The following is a 22,651-nucleotide window of genomic DNA, read 5'->3' as shown; positions in this document are numbered from 1 at the left end:
TGGTCTATGTTACACATACACATACATAGATGGTGTATATGAATATATGAGATAATGTATGTAATTCTATTAAAAACGATCGTACCTAACAATCTCTCTCTCTCTCTCTCTCTTTCTCTCTCTCTCTCTCTCTTTTTCTCTCTCTTATTCTCTCTCTTTCTCTCTTTTTTTTTCTCTCTCTCTCTCTCTCTCTCTCCGCTTGTCTGAAAGACGATTTTCATAGATCCAACTGCAGGTATAGGCAGTATCAGCCTATTCCGATTTGGCTTAAAATATATCGGAGTGTATTACAATAAGAATGTTTACAAAACATGATGAACGTATATATTTCGTTAATATGAATAAAAGCGTAAGACGCAAGCCCCCTCCAAGAACTGAGATGTTTCTTAATATGTTTATATATAATAATACTGATAATGATAATCGCGTAATGCTGGTTAGCGTGGCATATGTTTAATATTAAATTAATAATAAATAAATAAATAAAAGTAATATAAGCGAATATTGTTTGGCTGTTAAAATATCAGGTTGCAAGATGTATCATATGTCGATAGAAACATTAGTGATATTAGTTTCAAGGTGCGCAGTGTGTATTTTCAATTTAAATATATAGGATCTTTTATTATGGCTCGTATTATTATAATATGTGCAAATTCTTCGTTGCAAAAAGATGTGGATAATTGCAGTTATATTAATTATCTAAATGTTATAATCACACTAAAGAAAAAATAAAAAAATATATATATAAAAAAGTAAAAATAAATTTATTCTCTACCACAGATTTGTGTTTCACAATGAAATTTCAAAGTATTCTTAAAATTTCATTTATTTTTTGTATATAGCCGATATATAACGGTTGATTATTTTCGATTTAATCGACTGACTTCTGTAAATAAAGCTGTTCATTAACTTTTGAAGACGTATATGATTTCAGAGACAGTTATATGGACAAAATATGAACAACAAAAATAGACGAGAAAGATTATCACAATTATGCGACTAATCGAATCGGTGTACAAATTTGTTTAAATCATACAATTTTTTTATCTACTAAAAATAGTACACTATTTTATAACTAACCATACGCAAGAAAAAATCATAGGCCAAATTTTACTTGTTTAAAGATAAATTACCAAAAAATTGTTTCTTAATTGTATAAATTATAAATATATATATTGTTTCTAGTTAAACTTATACGTAGCTAAAGCTTATTTAAACAGCCATTTATTCACCCTGTAGAATTTGCGTTATATAATTTAGATATAAATATATATATTTCGATATATTGCAAAATAATACCTGTCCTGGTCTCACCACGTGAAGGTTGCTATGTCTGTAGACCCACTGGTTAAACTGTGACTCTACTCGAAAATCCGCGGTACCATGGTGACATGACCTTACCGAGAATTCAAATTCCCAAGGCTATTTGAAGATGTTCTCTCTATCCTATCCGTACGCGTTTAAATTAGGGCCCCCGACGATATATCGGATCTGCGCCGATATAGCAGTCCTCGCCTTTGCAGATAAATTGTTCCCTCGATAATCTAGTTTAAAGAGAAGAAGAGAAAGAAACGAAAAGAAAAAGGGAAAGAAAAGAAGAGAAAGAAAAGAAATTTGGAAGGCGCGCACACATGTGAAATCGATGGAACTACGAACAAAAAGTAGACATCTCGCAGATCTCTCCACTCGAGTAAAATGAAAGCAACAAAATCGAGTACGATATTTCCTTAATGAAGAAAACCAACTCAAATCCCATACCCAAAAGTATCATCCGAGAACTTTACACAATATTAAGAGAAAGCAGTCTATCCAAAGATCCACATCAAAGAAGAGAATTCATCCCTCAGTTATCCATCCCTCGATGATCTAGCTTCAAAGAAGAAGAAAGAGAAAGAGAGAGAGAGAGAGAGAAGAAAATGAGAAAAAAAAAGAAAGAAATTAGTGATGAAAGAGAAGAAAGAAAAGAATAATGAGAGAAGAAAATTAATAGGAAATAGAAGAAGATTAGTAGAAAAAGAAAAAAGATGAGGAGAAAGAGGAAGAAGATTAATAAAGAAAGAATAGAAGAGAAAGGGAAGTAAAAAAAAGAAAACCTAGAACGTGTGCGTATGTGAGAACTCAGAACAAGGAATGGCTATCTCGAAGAACGTTCAAAAATCAAAATCGACCTCGATATTCCTTGGTAAAAAAAAAAGACTTACCCAAGAACCCTCCCCTATGGATTTCACTTTAGAGAAACTAAAATAATTAATATAGAATAATTATTTAAACTATTATATGGCTATCCGTTTCAATAAATAAAGACGACTATTTATTACTGAATATAGATAGAAGATATAAGAAACAATGTAAAGTGTAAATACTTCAATGTTTAGTCAAAATTAAAGTGAAAAGAGTTTGGAAATGTTCCGAAATATACAGCTATTGTTAGTAAAATAATCTTATTTAATAATTATTCCCTCCCAAGTTCAGGGATTTATTTTTGTCGAAAGATTAAAATTAAATTTATTTTATATTTATTACGTCTTACAATCCTTACAACGTTGCTAAAAATGTCCTATTATTTAAATATTAATAAAATAATTTGATTTTCAAATTGTATATTATGCTAAACTATATGTATAATTTAAATTTGTAATTAAAAAGAACCATCGTATATTTCACGAAATCGAAAGGTTTTACATTCTTCCGTGTAAGAATATAACTTGTATGTTTTTTATTTATTATAAAATTCGATTTAAATTATTTTTGTTTACTCTATTGTAAAAGAAAACGATTACAAATTGATTAAAAGAACGAATGCAAAAAAAACTAAGCCAATAATTGTCAAAATCCGTAAAAAGTTCGTTTTTGTTTTTTTTTTATATATTAGATGAAGCCAACATTTGCGACGTCGAAATTCAAATCTAATTAGATAATAAATTAAAATTATTTTATGTTTAATATGTGTTCCAAGTCATGCAATGTTTAAGCAAATGTATTGTTTAAGTATTAATTTATTATATACCGTATATATTTATATATTGTCTAAATAATTATAAAATAATCAAAAGTAAAAGTATTCAAGTTTAGCCTATATGAAAATAAAGAATTTCGATATTTACTTGTCGAAATGCAAAAGAAAACTAATTCGATAACTAAAGTCAGTAAAAAGTTCATTTTTGTTGACTTCACATAAAATTTACGAGCTATTGAACATAAAGCTTTTTTATTAATTCAAGAAAATCGTCTCCTTGTTTAAATCTTCATCTTTAAAACGAATCAAAATTACGCCTGGATTCATTGTTGGTTTAAACAATTAAAAAACCAAAAGTGATAAATAGTATTAAGTTATTGTTTTATTTATATAGATTTATTTTAATAGACATTACATAGTATATTAAATTTCATATAACAAATAATCTTTTTTTTTTTCTTTTCTTTTTACAAACAATACACAAGTTACGTACTAATACTGTTCTTGTAAAAAACACTTTTTTTTCTTTTTTCTTTTTTCTTTTTTTTTTTCAATTCTTGTACAAATGCTATAAACGTATATAAATCAGTAAAGAAAGTTGTCAGTTTATTGGCGTTGATTAAGGATTATTAAACAATGACCCGCTTTATTCATTATATCTTCACACGTGTGTGGTCCTTTTTTTTCTTTCTTTCTTTTTTTTGTTTCAATCAATGAGTTTGGAAACTCCAAATATCTAACATAAGACCTGAGTATTATTATATTCTGTATTATTTGATTATTTATAGTAAATATATCCATTGCATAATTACATATAGTTATATTTAGATTTAAATTTAAACACTTTTAGGTACTTTGTTAGAGGGTATGCGAAGTAATAGCAAATTAGGGGATGTATGATTATAACGGGTTATACTAGTTCCACCAATATATATTTTTAAGAAAATATTATTGGACCTACGACTTGTAACATATTCAGCCACGTCAATAATATTATTAGTTATACCCTTGCAACCAGTGAGATCAAGTAGTTCCAAATTAGGAGATACATGAATAAGGATAGCTAAGCCTGTATCATTAATCGAAATACAAGATTTGCATTCTAGTTGTCTTATGTTACACATATTGTCCAAACCTATAGCTGTTACTTTATTCAAATTGCTAATTATTAAAGTTTCTAATTTTGGTAAAGTTGCCACAGCTTGTAAACCCGTATCAGTGACGTTTTGACAGCCTGAAAAATCATATTAATAATACATTAATTGAAATATTATATTTGATTGTTATGTATTATTATAATGATAAGTTATTATAATTATATTTAATAATTCTAGCTTACCATTAATATCTAAATAGATCAGTTGTCTACATTTTGAAGCCAAAACAATTAAAAAATCATCGTTTATAAAGACATTTTGTATAAGTCTCAGAATCTCAAGATTAACGAGTTGCGTTATTTGTAATGCATCTTCACATATGGGGACAGATAGAAATAGACATTCTCTAGTTAACTCGAATTCTTTAAGATTTGTGCAATATTTTCCAATTGCTTCTAATATACGACTTGTAACACATATACAGTCCTTTATCAACAAACTTTTCAAACTGGTCAGATTTGCTAATGCCTAAATCAATAATATAAAATTTAATCAAATGTATATATATTATTTTATGTAAATATCAAATCACTGAAAAATATAGAATTTATATATATATATATATATATATATATATATATATGTATATATATAATAAATATGTATATAAATAAATATATATATATATAAGCTTACATTGGCAAAGTGTAATTCTTGAATACCATCACAAGAATTTAAAACAAGCTCTTCAAATGCATTAGATGAGAGAAAATTTAGGCACTTGCCCGATATGTTAATCTGATAAAGATTCAAGTACCTTAGGCCTTTGTTCATTTCAAATAACATTATAAAGTCTCTATCACAAATGTGCGTCGAATAATGCATTGAATAACCTAAGTTAAGCTTTTTTATATTTGTACAATTCCTAGCTAATAATTCTATGCCTGATGAAGATATTTCAAGTCCGCTAATATCAACTATTTCTAAATTATGACAAAATCTACCAATAATGAGTAAAGTACTTCGTGTTAAAGAGGGATAACATTGCGAAAAATCTATATGATTTAAAAATCTACCGCATCGTAATAATACTTCACGTAAATCGGATGTACAAATCTTTTTATCATCTGGTGAAATTCCCCATGTATGATAAGAAAGGTCTAACTTTTTTACAGCATACCATGATTTTTGAGCCACAGCCCTCCAACGTTTACATACTGAAAGCATAATAAGTAAAATTTATTAAAAATATATATTATAGAATTTTGAAATAATAAAACATACCGATAGAGGAATCAAATATTATTTTACCTCTTTCTATAACAATTCTATTCTTAATTGGTAAATAAAGAAAAATGTGCATTAAACAATCGTCATTTAAAGCATCAATCGGAGCATTTATATAATTTTGTACAGAATTATGATTAGTTTCTTCCATAGAAGACTTCTTACGAGATTTATTTATATCCTTTATCAAAGTATAACTTTTAATTTGTATACTATCTGGTTGATGCCACGGATCTGCTGGCATAACTTTTAAATCTCTATTATGTAAATTAATTTCTTTCTTACTTCCATCTTCTCTTGCTCTATAAATAAAAACAAAAAAAAAGAAGAATAGAAAAGTTTATTTTATATTTATAGACTTTTTACTTCATATGATGAAAAAAACTGTCATCTTACCTTATTGCGCTCGTAACATTACTGAACGTAACAAATGCATAATTATTTTTACTGTGAGTTGTTTTCAAATAACAACTTTCAACTTTTCCATATTTAGAAAATAATGCAGCTAATTCTTTATACGTAGTCTGTAAAAAGTACAATTAATATATTTTCCTTGAAAATAATTATTTTTATATTTTACAAGGCAACAGGGGAAGATCATAAGTTGTTATTACATTATGATTTTTAGACAGTATTGTTTCAGCCAATATAAAATAAAATTAAAACAAATACTATCAAATAATTTTTTCTCATAACACTAATAGCTTTTAAACAAAAATTAATATATATAGAAGCTGAAGAGATAATTTATTGAATTGAGTTGTATTTTATTTTGACGACAGATAAAAAATAAATAAATAAAAAAATAATTTTTTTCCACAATATTGCTTTTCATCAAATTTCTTTTTTACTCAAAAAAGACAAGAATCAATCTACGTTCTAAAAAAGATTTTGTATTTAACCTCAAAAAAATTTTTTCGATCTTTTCATAAAAATATCTATATTAGAAATCTCTAATCTTTTAAATCATAATTTTAAGTATTAATATATCGATTCTCGTCAGATAATGACATTGATTGGTTGAAAAGAGAAAAAAATTTATGGAGAGATAAGATAAAGAGAAATTCAAATGAGTATGGATGGAGGGTAGCCCTTCTCCAGGCGCCACTGTTGACACTCTTTATAAACTAAAGAATAAAAAACCGTACGATAATAATAAGAAACATACCCTTTGTGCTACATTACTAACAAACAATTTCCGTATTGGTATTCCATTTATTGTGGTCGGTAGTATACCTTCTTCGGTTATTCGATCCGCACCTTGACAAAACATTAAAAAAAACTAATATGTATATATGTGCGTGTTTACGAATGTACTTAGTGTCAAGAGTATATATATGTGTGTCTACCAGTATATAATAAAATATATACATATATATATATATAAAGAAAATTTTACCATTTTCAGTTTCAATGCGAATACGTTTCAAAGCGTCACAAAAGAATTCTATTTTATCCATTTCCTCGAATGTGTTTTGAAGAAGCTCTTATATGTCACAGTCTAACTCAAAGGACAACGATCATTTACGACCTTGTATCGAAGGAGAATAATGGTAGAATATAAAATAAAAAGAAGATCGTTATTAAGGATTCAATACAAAAGTATTTATGTACACTCCCGCCCAAATTCTATCATTCTCTTATGAATTATTCTGAGTATTAAACATTACATCTCACTATCCTTTGATGTTTCTCAGTCTTTCTCACTTATACGACTAAACATCTTTGTTCATGAGACTTATTTGTTCTTATATGATATCGTATCAACGAAACTGTATTACCGACTGAGCAAATTTCGTATAGCTAATAGAGAAAATTAGATATAACCTATAATATAACAATATATCATAATGCTGATATTTATAATAGTTTACATGTATCAAAGAGTATTTAAAAATATGTTAGAATCATTCCATGTGCATAATTTATGTAATCCAGCCTATAAATCTATATATCCGCTGTTTAAAAGGGCTTACGAAAGATGGTGATACTGTTTTAAAATTGTTACGAAAAATTTTAATAGAATTAAATTGATTTTATTGCCAGGAAGAAATTCTTTCGTCAAGGATTAATCTTTCTATATTTAAATACATTTATTTGATATTCCATATATATACATATATATATATACATACGTTTCTTTAGTCATGATTTTTAAACCGAGAAAGATAGAAAAAGAAAGAATAAGAACGAGAAGAATGAGAAAAGAAGATAGGGAGGATAGAGAAAGAAAGTATATACATATAGTTTCCAATTAGTGAATGTAAACAACAGAGCTGTGAAGATTTGAGCGACTTTGAGAAATAACATTCTAATTTACTATAAGACTTCGACAAATCAACATCATATGGCAATAATAATTAATAATACAGTAATAGAATAAATGAAATTTTATATATATATATATATATATATATATATATTAATTAATGTGAATTATTAATATATATATATAAAGATGAAAAATATAACACATATACGCATTCAATTAGAAATAATATCGAATTAATGACTGCATTTAAAGTTTATTTATATTTATTACGATTATACGAAGAGTGTATAATATTACTAATTAACGAACATAACGAAAACATTGTAATAAAAATCTGTATAATATTTCTTTTGTCATATAACCTATAATTTTTGATATTAAAACGAAATAAGGAATACTGATATAGTAATGGCGTTGTTACCGACATTGTATCATTACAAACTGATCAATGGACAAGTTCACCAATAGGAGAAATTTTTGATTGGTTAAGCACTCTGTCGATCGTGATGCTAACTACTTTATCATCGTTGTTATACAGATAGATATATCTCAATTGATTATTCTTTTATTTATCTACTCTTAGTTTTGTGCTTAAGCATTTATAAAATGATTTATTTAGTGTAGAATAACAAATGGATTTGATCACAACGTATGATAAATCATTTAAAATGATTTTTATTCTGTTAATATGATTTTTCGTGATACTTAATAGTCTATTAATATTAGTTATAAATATATATTATGAAATTTTAACAAAAAAGAAAAAGAAAAATGTTAATTTAATTATTTCATTGATCTATTCGATGTTAAAGTAAAAAACTATAATTACGTGTACTCTTTGTGCCAATTAATCGAAGATAAAAGTCGTATCTATCTAAGCAGTCCCAGATTAAATTTAGATATAGCAAGCTGACCTTTGTAAGCATCGGAAAATTGCGAAGGAATTTGCAGCGATAAATTGGGCCGTTACAGGTTGCGATTGGTCGTTTCGTTTGAGAGCGGGACCAATCGGTAAGGAGCTTTCGATTCATTCGTTAAAGAAGAGTCATAGTGCGCATGCGCCGCTTACCGGTTTAATGTCGAATCTACTTATGAATCGGCGCGAGATTTCAGTAACGCGCGAGACTCCGTACTGTGTGGTTGTTTTACGAATTTGAGTTCGAGTTTGCCGTAACGTATAGGGGAGATTGACCGAATCGACCATATTTTTATTACATTTTTTCTTCTTCTTCTTTCAACAAAAAAAAAAAAGAAAAGACAGAAAGCATAAAATTTATATTAAAAGTGTGTTAGAAAAGATCAGATTTAATAGATCGTCATCGCGAAGTGTGTGTATGTGTGTGCCTGTGTGCGTGTGATCATTGTCTCGTGCATTAAAGCACATTCGCGGAAATGTCATTTTATTTCCGCGATAAGCCGAGATTCGGTGAAAGATTCCGTGGTAAGTCGGGAGACAAACTACTTCAAGAAATACAACAACAATTGGATGAGGACAGCAAATCGTTTTTCGAGCCTACGACTAATAATAGGTCGTCCAGATTTCCATTCGACCGGCGACCCGAGTTTCCTAAGGTATGTAAGAATAAATACACATGCAATTGTGCCTTTCATTTTACTTTTTGTTTCTTCGAAATTTTCATTTTAACAAACGTTTTAATTCAATTTTTTTTTCCAATTGAATCAATAATATTTCTTTGTATCTTAGCCAATTTATTTCTTAAGTGCTTTCGCACGCATGCACATACACATGTATATATGTATATATGTATATATGTATATATGTATGTGTATATGTAACGAGTGCTAATTCATTATTCTGTCTAATTAAATTATTATTTTATTATATTCATGTAACAAATACAGTGTGCCAAATTCACTTATTAACACTTATGATTTGTATGTATATAGTTACGGTGTCTAAAATTGCATTAATTTTAAGGATTCCGTTAGACCGAAATTTCTTTTATTTATAGAGTCTGTTCCAATTTCTACGGAGTTTCCTGAACATCTATTTAGTTTTCTCTCTACTTGATGGTTATTCTTGTCGCGATCGTCTCTCTCTTTCTCTTTCTCTCTCTCTTTCCCTTCTCTTCTCCCTCCTCCCCTCCCTTTCTCTCTCTTTCTCTCTCTATAATTCTAAATGCACGAAGAGAAAACGAAACTACGAAACTATCTGTTTTTTTTTATTTTTCTTTTCCCCCTGACAAATACGTTGAAAACATTAATCTCACGTGCGCCATCTGTATAACTCTTCGTAACTAATATATGATTTATATCTTTAATATTTTTTCAAAAGCATTAAGGATGGAAGGGGAACCGATATATGAATACAACATTATCATTTAACAATGAAAATGAATTTTTATAACCGGAAGTACGTCAGTTAGGCACGTAAATCTCATAACTTGTGTTCTGCATCGACGATAACCTTATTAACATAATTATTCTATAGTCGTGTGTTAACGGTACAAATTTTCGAAGAATTTTCTCTCTTTCTCTTTCTCTCTCTCTCTCTCTCTTTTACTTTTTCTCATTCTTTCTCTCTCTCATTCTCTCTACCCGATTCTTTTCTTTGAATTATACATAGCATGGTCTGAAAATTCAAAAAGTTTTACAAAAAAAAAAAAAAAAAAAAAAAAAAAAGAAAGGAATCTAGGAACTTTTGGCTCAACCTGTACTAGCTCGTAAAGGAAGAGGACATCTGATTACATTTTTCCACCCTCCTAACTTCGTACAACAAAGGAGCAGTCACTTCGTATGGCGAATGATCAGTCAAGGATCGATCGATATCCTTTTAGTTCTTCTTACAAGCAACCAACCCCTCGACAGAGAAATTGCTATTTTCGATGTTGGGTATGTGTGTGTGTGTGTGTGTGTGTGTGTGTGTGTGTGTGTATAACCTAAAAAAAGGATGGAATAAGTATACTACAAACACTATCACAAAATACACAGGGTTGCCAAAATTTCTAGATTGGTCAAAATTGTTCTGAAGCAATTTTCAAAAATTTTTCTTTCTTTTTTTATTTTTTATTTTTTTTTATTTCAGATTGTAAAACTATAAACACAGGAACTTTGTTACATTCTGAAATTGAAAAATTAACCTAAAAGGAAAGTCTTAAAGAAGAGAGTAATCGATTTTTAAGATTAGCTAAGAACTTTTGGCTCCTATTAAAAAATATTATCTCGTTCGGAATTTATTTTTATCTATTTTCTTTTTCTTTCAGTTTCTTTTTCCTCTCTCTCTCTCTCTCTTTCTTTAAATCTTGATGGAAAAGAAAATCGTATATCATATGTCTTGCTTTATTAAAAACATTTTGCGAAATATACAAAATCAACAAGAACGTTTGAAACAGTTCCAATCGTTTAACAGCAACCATCTTTTGCGTTTTATTGTTAAATGTTTTAGAATGCTTGTTGGATATCGTAAATTGAGAATATTACGTGAGAAATTATTTTTAATTTTCGAATTCTTTTTCGGTAAGAATTTTTATTTTTTATTAACCCTTCCATTATGACGGAATTATTCTTCTTATACTTTTTTTCGTATTATTGGCAAATTATTGTTTTCTCATTAATATTAATATTAAATTAATATAAAACGAATTTTGATAAATTAATAATAATAAATAAATAAATAATATTAAAATAAAAAAACGTTTGAATATTATCGAGACATAAAAATACGTTCATTTACAATGATTCATTCAAAAGATGCAAAATTTTATTGATCAAGGGTGAATATAGTCACGTTATTAGTACGATACAATGTATGTTAAAGGACTACCGCCAGCTTTAAGAAATCCAAAAAAAAAAAAAAATATTTTGAGCCTATTTGTAAAGGATTCATAAATAATTTGTTTTATTAGAAGGTAGAGAAGAATATTGAACGAAACGAAAACGGCGTTTATAAGCAGTGTTGCCAATTTTATATAAATCACCCCTTAGTTTCGATGGAATCATCCCTCTTTGTGCTTAGTGATCAGATGAAAGGCATCTGTTGGTCGGTTAAAATGAGATCAATATGACGTGTTGGTTACTCGCCGGAATTGCAACCACGAGTCTCGAAAGTACGTCGTCCACTTGCGAGAATCATTTCGCTGCGTTTTCTAAAGCGGCCTGTGCCGAGTAAGAGGGGCCCAGAAATAAACTGTTTGTTGCCAAATGCCTGCGGGAAGGATGATATGCCTCTTATTGCTCTTTCGAAGACCTTAATGTTCCAAGAGTTTACTAGTGATTTTCTTATGATTAGTTATTAAGATTTTTATATATATGAAAAAAAAAAAAAAAAAAAAAAAAAGAAAAAAAAAAAAAAAAAAAAAATTTCCTTAATCGCATTTGTACATACATATATATATATATATATATATATATATATATATATATATGTATGTTTATATTTTATAAATATGGATTTTAATATCTAATTAATTCGTTAATATAATATTCATTAGTTAGAAATATGTGTTAGAAAGGAAAGACGAATGGTTCTAGATTACATATTTGCTATCATATTTTTTTTTGTTCTTAAACACACATGTGCATATATTATTGCATTTACCTAAAGGTACATTTATTCTATAGGTATATATATATATAATATTATAAACTATAATTATATTGTGTATATATATAATATACATAAAATTTAACATATATATATCTGTATTTAAAATATAGAGAAATCAAAAGGATAATAATTTATATAATATATACATGTACGAATATAAATAATATAAATAATAATTTCGTGCGCGTGGGTGTATATGTATGTATATATATATGTATATGTATTTCATATATGTATGACATATTTCGCTGTCTAAAATGGCAGGTTCCATTTCACTTAGGAGGAAGTGAATATATTCGATAATGTTAGTGGGCAGACCTTGTTAGCAAAGAGCAGGGTTGTGTCTTTGAAGATTCTTCGGCTACGTCGAAGACGGGGGAACGTTCTCGACTCATCGTCGTCGTCGTCGTCGTCGTCGTCGTCGTCGTCGTCGTCGTCGTCGTTGCGGCAAGATCTCTCAAAATAGTCGCCATTGATTCTCTCTCACCATTCCACGCGGCGAGTACTTCGATCCAGAATAATCCATGAAATTTGCTGAGTGACATTTTGCGAACGTTCGAGTTTTATGCTTTTCTTAAATCTATTTGAAATGAAAAAATAAAGAAAGAAACTAAAGAAAAAGAAAAACAAAACAAAAAATCTCAGGAGAGAAAAAAAAAAGAAAAGAAATGAAAATTATTTTTAAAGATTTCGTTCGATTCGAATTTGATTCCGTTTTGTTTTCATCATAACGACCTATTATGTTCCCTTAGTTTATACAATAGGATTTCTTTCGACCAATCGTATTTCATTATTTTAATCATTGAATTCCTTTCGATCGATCAACTTTCGATTTAATACAAAATTGATTTACCGTACCATTCATACTAAACTTTTTATCATAGGTTTTATCGATTTCGAATTGACAAATTAATTAAAAAGTATTTCCAGTTAAGATAAAAGAATTGTATTGCTAAGAATAGATTTTAGATCTTAGAAATTCGTAACCAATGCGTCATTTTAAACTCAAAGATATTAGTTTTAATGGGAGTTTACGAGTGTGAGTTAAGCAATTTCTATTTATCCGGAAAACCCGTTATGTCACTAACTGTTCAAAGATAACGACAAATCTATATGTATTTCTATTCTTAATAGATAGTTTTTCTTAATTTATCGGAATATCTATACTTATTTTAAAATTAGTAACAACCATACTAATATAAAAATATACTAATGTAAAGTAGAGAGTGGGGGAGGGGGAGAAAGAAAGTAATAATATAATAGTATACTATATACTAATATTAATAATATATTACTTTTAGCATAGTAACAGAGTATAAGTAGTAATAATATGATAACAGTAATGATATAGTAATAATAATGTTTTCTATGTATATTAATAGTAATAGTAAATATTAGTAAATTACAAATATATATATATATATATATATATATATATATATATATATATTACATACACACACACACGTGCTTCAATAATTTATATAACAAGATAATGTTTTTATCGTTCATTCCCATCCTTTATATATCTTTCCTTCGTTTATGTAATTTATCAAGTAGTCTTTTATCATAAGCTCTTTCTCCGTTGAGACTTTCATTCGAAGGGGTCAAACATAACCGGACGTCTCGTTGGTGTTAGCCTTTTCATGTGACATCTGAGTCACTAGAGTAATTGTACTATATGGAGAATATCTCGAAAGTGCTTTCCTTCTCCATTCTCGGAAGTGCATCACTTGTTCCCTCATAGCCCCGCCCATTTCTCATTGCCGAGTATCATTCACGATAGTGACGACATTCTTTCACTCATCGCTTTCACTCCACCCTACCCTCCCCTCCTCACACGACCCTCCAATTAAAATGGGTCAGTGTACCTCACTAGTAATAATCTTTTTTATTTTTTTTTTTATCTAACTTCGTTACTATAGAAAAATATACATATATATATATATATATCTTTTTTAAATTATATATATAATATACTAATTCCCTATTATTATAGGGGATATAGTAATAATAATAATATATAATATAGTGTAGTATATATTATATAATATATATATTACTATATATACTACTAATATTTTTATATATATATTAAATATTATATATATATATTTTTTTTTTATATATAGGTATGAAATTACAAGTATCATTTTGAAAGAAAAAGACTGTAGGAATATTTCCATATGTATCTCATGCGATCCATGTATGCATTATTTCTGCATACTTTCGATAACGATGGTATCATTGTCAAAATACACAAAAGTCGAAGAATTCTCGGGAAAGGATTAATTTTTATGCGTGTAATTCTGTTACTCAAGATAATGAGAGTAATAGTAAGTGATTCTTATTGGTAGAATCATGAACGGATACGAAGAAATCAACGAACCGGTTGAGTTGACTATATATATATATATCAACCTTACATATATAATATCATCTGTTCTCTTTACAATTTTACATTAATATATATGTATGTATGTATGTATGTATGTATGTATATTTGTATATATGTAAATATATATGCTTATATGATGCTATATACCAAACCAGTAGGTCAACGGTTTAAAACAAGCTTTTATTTTTATTCTATTTTTTTATATATATAAAAAAATTTTATATATATTTTATATATATAAAAATACTTATGCATGCATGTATATCACATATGTATATAGATTATGTTTTTGTGTGTCTGTTTATGTACAAATATTTAGGTAAAAATTAAAAAATAATACTTTGTAAAAAGGAAAAAAAGAGGTTACTCAGGAATTATCTAAAAATAAACTTACTTTTCTACTAATTGAAAAAAGAGTTTTTCTCAAAATAGTCTACAAAACAGTTGGATCACTTATATTGAAGCAAACATCAAGTTCGCTATCGATGATGTTTACTTCACTATGCAATCAGCACCAGCCTTCTAATTACTCTTGTCAGTATGTATTATACATACAGTCAAGGACGCGACACATACAGTTTTTTTTTACTGGTCATTATCGCTTTATACTCGTGTTAATAGTTAAACTCTACTATACTTTATCTAATTGTAACATCATTCTTATATTACTCTCTATATGTATTTTTTAATACGTGCTGACGATCATTTTCTTATCGTCAGACGAGACGATAATTTTTTTCAAGGTTACAAGTTTACGTTTGTAATTTATTATTATTATTATTATTATTTTAATTATTTTTTATTATCTTTTCTTTATTTTTTAATGTTCTTGCCATAGTTAAGATCAATCAGTTATTCTTAATGCATAAGACACACCTCAAACGATTGATTCAATGTGCTCGTTTCTTTTTAGGTTAGGTTATATATATATAGATACATACATACATAAATAAAGTGATTCAATCGTGCCAACAATTAAGCATTGATATACGATAAAGAAATATTTTAATGAGATACTGCGAATTATGTGCTGTAACTTTTGAAACAGCCTTGGTATTTTATTATTATTATTTATATTTTTATAATATATCGAATAATTAGAAAGAGAGAGAGAGAGAGAAAAAGAGAAAGATATATATATATAATTATATACATTATATTAGGCAATAAAATTAAAGTTAATTATATATTACGTATTTATAAGACTACTGTCGATTTAAAATAGATAAATAAGAAGATTTTAAATGATGAGATATCGTACGAAGTAAACAAATTGAAACTTCTTGCGTTATAGATATATAATAACACTTGTTTTTAAAAGGTTAAAGTCTATGAAAATTGAAAGTCGAGGCAAAAAACAACAGAATAGTTATATATAATTATGACCTTCTATTGGCTACATATTATAATTACCAACAGTCAATCATCGTATTATTTTTTTCGTATTGTCAATTATTTCTATTTTTGTAGAAAATAATTTTAATAAAACTTTACAATTTGTGATTGTATTCGGTCGGTAAAGAAGAACGTTTTTTTTTCCTTGTTTTTCGTTTATTCTTTTCCTGTTCTAAGACAATAAAACAAGATGATTTATTTTGTATCGGTATAAAAGAAATTAGAAGAAATCTAATACTGACAGATGTATATATATTTGCATAGTTCGAATATTTTAACTTTGTCTAATACCGATAGATGGCAACACCATCTGCACTGTTTATCGACAAGTATATTTCTATCTATTTTCATATATATAATATAGATATGATTAGTGTGCGTATGTGTTCATAATTAAATAAATATTTATTTTTATTATGGATTTTACCTTAAAATATTTGATTCTTTTATAATAATTTATTTATTTTTACTGAGTTGTATGTTTTTGATTTTATAATTTACGAATTTAGTAACTTTTATTTTTTTTTTTTTTTTTTTTTTTTTTTTTTTTTTACAACTCTAACCTCTTTACGAAATAATACATACTTCGATAAATGTTGCAATTTTACTACCAACGATTTTAAACGAGCCAGCACGAATTTGATTTATCCAATTAAAACGCTTCGTTGTCGTTCGCTTCGTTTATTTGGATTAAGCGAGCCATGAAATTCTTTTAATTTATTAGAAATTGTTTACGACATCGTTCGTAAAACGATTAATGACATCTCTGACGCTATTATACATATAATTCTATATACATACCAACATAAATATAAATAATTTCTAAACAATACTATTTAGATGAGTTCGATTTGATAAATACGATACGATTTTCTTTAAAAATGTTTCAGCGCAAGTTAATCCCATTTTTTTAAATGACTTTGAAGGTTAGAAAGTTAATTATTAGAAGTTAACTCAATTAATGGCAAGTTCTAGTTATTCGACTCGATCAACAAAAGGGAAATAAGGCGGAGATGAGGAAGAATGATGGTCAGAATAGATCGAAAAATTACATACCAAATTTTTCTATAACGATTTCTATCATTTTAAATATAAATTACTTTTCTTTCGAAACTGTTTTGATTAATTTCTTTTCTCCAGATTTATAAAACTACAAACATAACTTGTATAACTGCAAGTTAGATTACAAGTCTAAAAAGTACATTTATCGTACATACGTACACTTTCTTCTGTACATTGACACCATTTTAAATTTCACGCGGATATGCGAATTAGTTTAGCGGCTGCTTACTTCCGTGTCGATTAAAAAACAACGATCAAGTGAATCGTCCTGTGAAACTCGTTCGAGTTACTTAGTAAATTTAAAAGTTCAGCATTTCACTCCAACAATCTCTTCGTTCTTAAGCTGTGTAACAACTTCTGTTTTCACGATTCGTTTCACACTGACAATGAGTCTTACACAAGATACTCGACTTTCATCATCTTTTTTTGTCAGCCATATATTCTTATTATGAACGTACAATTTTATTAAATTTATTTCAATGGGACAAATCATCGTTTATTATCGATGTGAAAATTTAATAAAATTTATACCATCAAATTGTCATAGATATTTTAGAATTCAAAGTTGAATTATAAAAAAAAAAAAAAGAAATTTATTGTATTATTTTAATGAACAAATTCTATTAAAAATTTTATCATTAAATTATTTATATGGAAATATTTCAGAATTTAATTTTATGTTATTATATCTGTTAATGAGAAAAATTCATCAAAAATGATATCAAAAAATTTATATTTAAAAATATTATACAGTTCAATTTTGTATTATTAATGAGAAAATTATTATTTATTATAAAAAAAAGACTTATTTTATTAAATTAAATCAAATTATTGTTATTAATCTTCAAAGAAATTATGATTTATTTTCAAAAATTCTATCATTAAATTTATAATGAATATATATGTTTGCAAAATTGATTTTGTAATTGATATTATTTCTATATATGCGGTCATGGATCAGTAAAGAAAACAACATTCGTTCCTGGAATCTCATAGTCCTCTGAACGCCAGTTCGTCGTTGTATTCGTTACTTGATCTATTACATAACTTTTATCACGTTGTAGGAGATACTTCATGCTGTGTCACCTTCATACGATCTATTCATGCACACACACACACACACATACACATAGATAGCACACAAAGCAACAATACTCATTATAAACATGCTTGTATGCATATAGATATAATACTACGAACGTAATGAATACATGTAAGAGAGGACAATTGTTTTATCCATCTTTTGTTTATGTTATCTCAGAGAAAATCTATTTTTTTATAAACATTTGTATATTTATGAAAAATATATATATTTATATATATATTTTTTTTCTGCCTATATATATATATATATATATATATATATATATATATATATATAAATATGTTCATACCAATTGACTTGTTATTTATTATAATATAATCAATATATTTTTTGTTTTTTAAATTCGTACCTTTTTATTAGATCTACAAAAATTTGAAACATGGCATCTGACGCGTTGGATTGAATTGTAGAAAATTTTGTTATACAGAATGGGTCAAAAGTATTTCTGCGTGATTTTAAAGGTCAATTACTTTTTTTGATAACTTTTTCGAGAATTCCAGTTTAAGTTGAGGCTTGTAGTTTCGCAATTTTAAAAAGTAAATAAATGAATAAATAAATTAGCCTAAAAAAATCTCGAAAAAATTGTTTTTTTTTCTAAATTGATTTTTTTAAAGTAATTAATTTTTAAAAATATCTGGAACGTTTTTGTTGGCTCATCCACTATAAGTATTGTTTACACGAATCGTGACAAGTTTTGTATGTAAAAGATAATCAAGCTTCTCAACCTGCTTTTTTTTTTTCTTTTATTATTCGGTCTCAATTTTTTTTTTGACCTTTCATTACATAGAAATCTCAGTTTTGATATCATGTTGAAGTCATTGGTAAAGTCAAGCCGACTGTATTAGATTATGAAACCTTGTTCCTAGTGCACTTGGCCTACGTCCAATCATCGTGCTTCGTCTAAAAACACTTTGTTGCACCCTCGAAGGCACGATCGTTGTGAAAATATATGTACATATGTATATCTACATGCGTGTATATATATATGTATGTATTAGCATATATCTCACGATATATGGTCATTTTTTGGTAAATAAATAATGATGAGAGATCATTGTATCCAATGGGAGAGATTAATAGAAGTCAAGTACGAATTGAAATATCTTCAAGAAAGAAAGAAAGAGAGAAAGACAGAGAGAGAGAGAGAGAGGGGGGGGGGGTTAAAGGGAGAAAGTCGTGATTGATTAGTTTAATTTATTAGAACGAATCGTTATGTTTAACCTCTCATACTTAATGGAAATAATTTTCCACTGAACGATTATGGCCGCGGTCAATTATCCATTTTCGTATTCGTGATAAGTCTAAGGAGTTTGGCAACGTACCAAATTCTGGATGCTGACTAATGTTTCTCGATGGTGAATCTGAAAGTATATTGTCGAGAAAATAGAGAGGGTGAGAGAGAGAGAGAGAGAGAGAGAGGGTGAGAGAGAGAGAGAGAGAGAGAGAGAGAGAGAGAGACAATTTGAGACTATTGTCTCAGAATAAAAATAGATAATGATTAATTGATCTTCGATGATGAATCCAATGTTTTAATTATAACCTCAATGTGATACAAAAATAGTATTTCTTTTTTTTTTTTTCCTATTTTTTTCTTCTCGGGATTTTTGATTCATTCGTTCCCGATGATATGAATATAAATATTCTAATTATAACTTATATGTTCTAATAATAACCTCAATGTCATAAAAAAATTCGAGCATATTTATTGTTTCTTGTAATTTAAAATCAATTAGTACCCGTGTATATCGATATAAATATTTTAATTACAAACCTAAATGTATTAATTTTATAATGTAAATATGATAGAAAAATTAATTAAGTTCAAATTAAGAAGGAAATGATAAGTATTTTAAAAAATAATTCTTTCTTCTATATCGAAGCAAGTTCTTTCTCGACGAACTTCAAACGTCGAACGTACCAAAAAACCAAGTCGACCATGTAGCTTTCGTCTTGTCGTTCGAAGGTCCAAGCTCGAAGGGAATATTTGTTTGCTATAAAAGGCGCCGGATACGTCGAGAATACAACCTTGCAAGAGTTGTCGATAATAAAAATAAAGAAAAGCAGAGCGTTGCAGTAGCCTCGAGAATAATACGGGTAGGGCGGCAGTGAATCACCTATGGAATGTACCAGTATTTTCGCGATCATTAAGGTAGCAATTGTAGCATGTAAATCAAGACATTCTACACGAATACGTGCATAAATATGTATGCACATACATATGTGTGTATATAAATTTTTTTTTCACCATTGCATTTAACCAATACAAAATCCATTAATGTATCTTTATATTAAAAAATTTAATTAATGTTATATGTCCAAAAAATAAAAAAAAATATATAATTAAAATCAAATAACATTTGTTATATGTATATGTATGTATGATAAAAAAAAAAAAAAAAAGAAAAAAACAAATGTAGTGAAATATACAAATAGTAATTAAAAAAATATGAATACAATTACAATATCGTATTTTTTTCGATTAGATTAAGCAAGAAATATAATTTAATCGATTAGATTAAGTACGAAATGTAAACATACGTATGAACATATTAATCATCGAATTATAGAATAAAATATTTCTAAGGATCGAAAGTTATGAGAAATTAGAAATAACAACGAACGAACGAACAAACGAACGAACGAATGAACGAATGAAGGTAACACACGTGCCGCGTTCTAAGTAGAACGTTAAACACTTTCGTTTCTCTTACAATACTTCGAAAGAAATGAAAAGTCTATAAGGAAGGTTCTAGCGTTCTCTGGTAGTTTCGATCGTACAGTTCCGCGAACATTCGGTCGTAATCGGTGCCGGCGTAGTAAGGTCACGTGACTAGCTATCGTCCCACGCGAGAAATATATTTAAATCGGTCGTATGCGAGCGCGCTCTGACAGTTTCGCTGTTGACTCTAACGACGACGGTTCGTTAAAGAATAATATAATTTAAAGTGCGGGTGTAGAATATATATAATATAGTAATATATATAAATAAATATATTTCTAGTGAGGAATATACATTTTTTATATATATATATTTTTTTTTATCGTATTAATATAATAAATCATAAATAAAGTGAAGTGCATTTCCGAAAGTAGTGTAAAGGGAAATGAAAAAACACGAAAGATAAAAAAAAAGGAAAGAGAGCTAAAAAAAAAAATAAAATCAAAGTCAGGAGAAAGGGAAAGAGAAAGACGCAAGATTATAAAGAGTGAGGTTTGAGAAAACAATTTGGAAGTGCTGTACGTGAGAGACGAAAAGAGAAAAAGAAAGAAATTAAAAGAGAAAGAGAGAGAGAAAGAGAGAGAGAGAGAGCTTGTGACCAACTTCCGGTAATTCAGAAAAGATCCTTGCACGAGAGTGCGATTTTTATCTTTCGCTCGCCTTCGTTAACCCACGCAGAAGCTATTCTTTTCTTAGTGAGCTTTTTTCTTTGGGTGTTAAAAAAACAATAGTAAAAGAAAGCAGATCATAGAAGCAGACAGAAAGAGAGAGAGAGAGAGAGAGAGAGAGAGAGAGAGAGAGAGAGAGAGAGAGAGAGAGAGAGAGGGAGAGAGAGAGAGGGAGAGAGAGGGAGAGAGAGAGAGAGAGAGAGAGAGAGAGAGAGAGAGAGAGAGAGAGAGAGAAAGAGAGGTGATTTAATCTCTTCCCCCACTCCTGCTCTATATAGTACGAGAAAGAACGATCTAGAAAATCTCGTGAACGAACGTACGAATCAGAGAGAGAGAGAGAGAGAGAGAGAGAGAGAGAGAGAGAGAGAGAGAGAGAGAGAGAGAGAGAGAAAGAGGACGAAATTCATAACAAAAAAAAAATATAATACTAAATAAAAATAAAAGAATAAAAATAGTTTAGAGAAAATGGATTCGCCCGTCATCGTGGATTCAGCATCCAAATTCGGACGAGGGATCGATCTGGACCACTCGTTCCCTGTAAGTTTTCGATATTCCTTTTTTTCTCTTTTTTCTCCCCACGCAGTTTAAACACAACGATGACGAGGACGATGACGACGATGACGACGATGACATGAAAAAGATGCAAGGATGGAGATATAGATATATATATATATATATATATATATATATATATACATATACATATATATATTCATATATATATGTACATACATATATATATATGTATGTATGTATGTATGTATGTATGTATGTATGTATGTATGTATGTATGTATGTATGTATGTATGTATATATGTATATATGTATATATATATACGTGCGTGTTTTCGCAGTAGTAGTCCCCATTCGACGATTACATCACGGTTTTATGCCCGACCTTAACCCTCTCGCGTGCCTACTTCATATTATTTCTCTTTACTTTATCGATTCCCATGTTAGGAACGATTATTTCTTTTTCCTTTTTTTCTTTTTAATTACGTTAAAAAGAAATATTTTTTGTTTTTTACTTTGGAATATTCGAAAAATGAAAAAAGAAAAACTATATTTATTCTTAATCTGAGATCATATTTCTTTATCTATCGATATTATATTAGAGGATCATTA

General features: G+C 28.2%; 2 protein-coding genes across 12 annotated transcripts in view; one reads left to right on the top strand and one right to left on the bottom strand.

Annotated features, from left to right (window-relative positions):
- Positions 1-3,679: 3,679 nt before the first annotated feature.
- Positions 3,680-7,101, bottom strand: LOC124949165 (F-box/LRR-repeat protein 7-like). 2 transcript variants are annotated; one of them, XM_047493823.1, is made up of 8 exons: positions 7,011-7,101; positions 6,740-6,871; positions 6,509-6,600; positions 5,737-5,864; positions 5,365-5,642; positions 4,750-5,270; positions 4,296-4,581; positions 3,680-4,190 (listed from the first exon to the last, which is right to left on the bottom strand). In XM_047493823.1, the coding sequence occupies exons 2-8, from the start codon at positions 6,798-6,800 to the stop codon at positions 3,793-3,795; spliced, it is 1,764 nt and encodes a 587-aa protein (XP_047349779.1). In that variant the 5' UTR covers positions 6,801-6,871; positions 7,011-7,101; the 3' UTR covers positions 3,680-3,792. The 2 variants fall into 2 exon arrangements, with proteins under 2 accessions (XP_047349779.1, XP_047349781.1); XM_047493825.1 differs by lacking the exons at positions 6,509-6,600; positions 6,740-6,871; positions 7,011-7,101 and adding an exon at positions 5,955-5,973.
- A 1,635-nt stretch (positions 7,102-8,736) lies between these two features.
- The window catches only part of LOC124949044 (BAG domain-containing protein Samui), a 25,880-nt gene continuing 11,965 nt past the window's right edge, over positions 8,737-22,651 (top strand). Inside the window, exons 1-2 of one of the 10 annotated variants that reach the window (XR_007100942.1) lie at positions 20,553-21,466; positions 21,982-22,063. Coding sequence is in view for 3 of the 10 variants with exons in the window: in XM_047493545.1 (XP_047349501.1) it covers positions 9,005-9,184 (180 nt within the window). In the remaining 7 variants the exon portion in view is untranslated. Of the gene's footprint in view, positions 9,185-20,552; positions 22,064-22,651 lie in introns of those variants that run through there. The other 9 variants (XR_007100944.1, XM_047493547.1, XM_047493546.1 and 6 more) reach the window with 9 other exon arrangements.

This window comes from Vespa velutina, chromosome 5 (assembly GCF_912470025.1).
Source record: "Vespa velutina chromosome 5, iVesVel2.1, whole genome shotgun sequence".
Taxonomy (NCBI): domain Eukaryota; kingdom Metazoa; phylum Arthropoda; class Insecta; order Hymenoptera; family Vespidae; genus Vespa; species Vespa velutina.
Note: the sequence above shows the minus strand (reverse complement) of the source record. Positions and strands in the feature narration are given on the sequence as shown.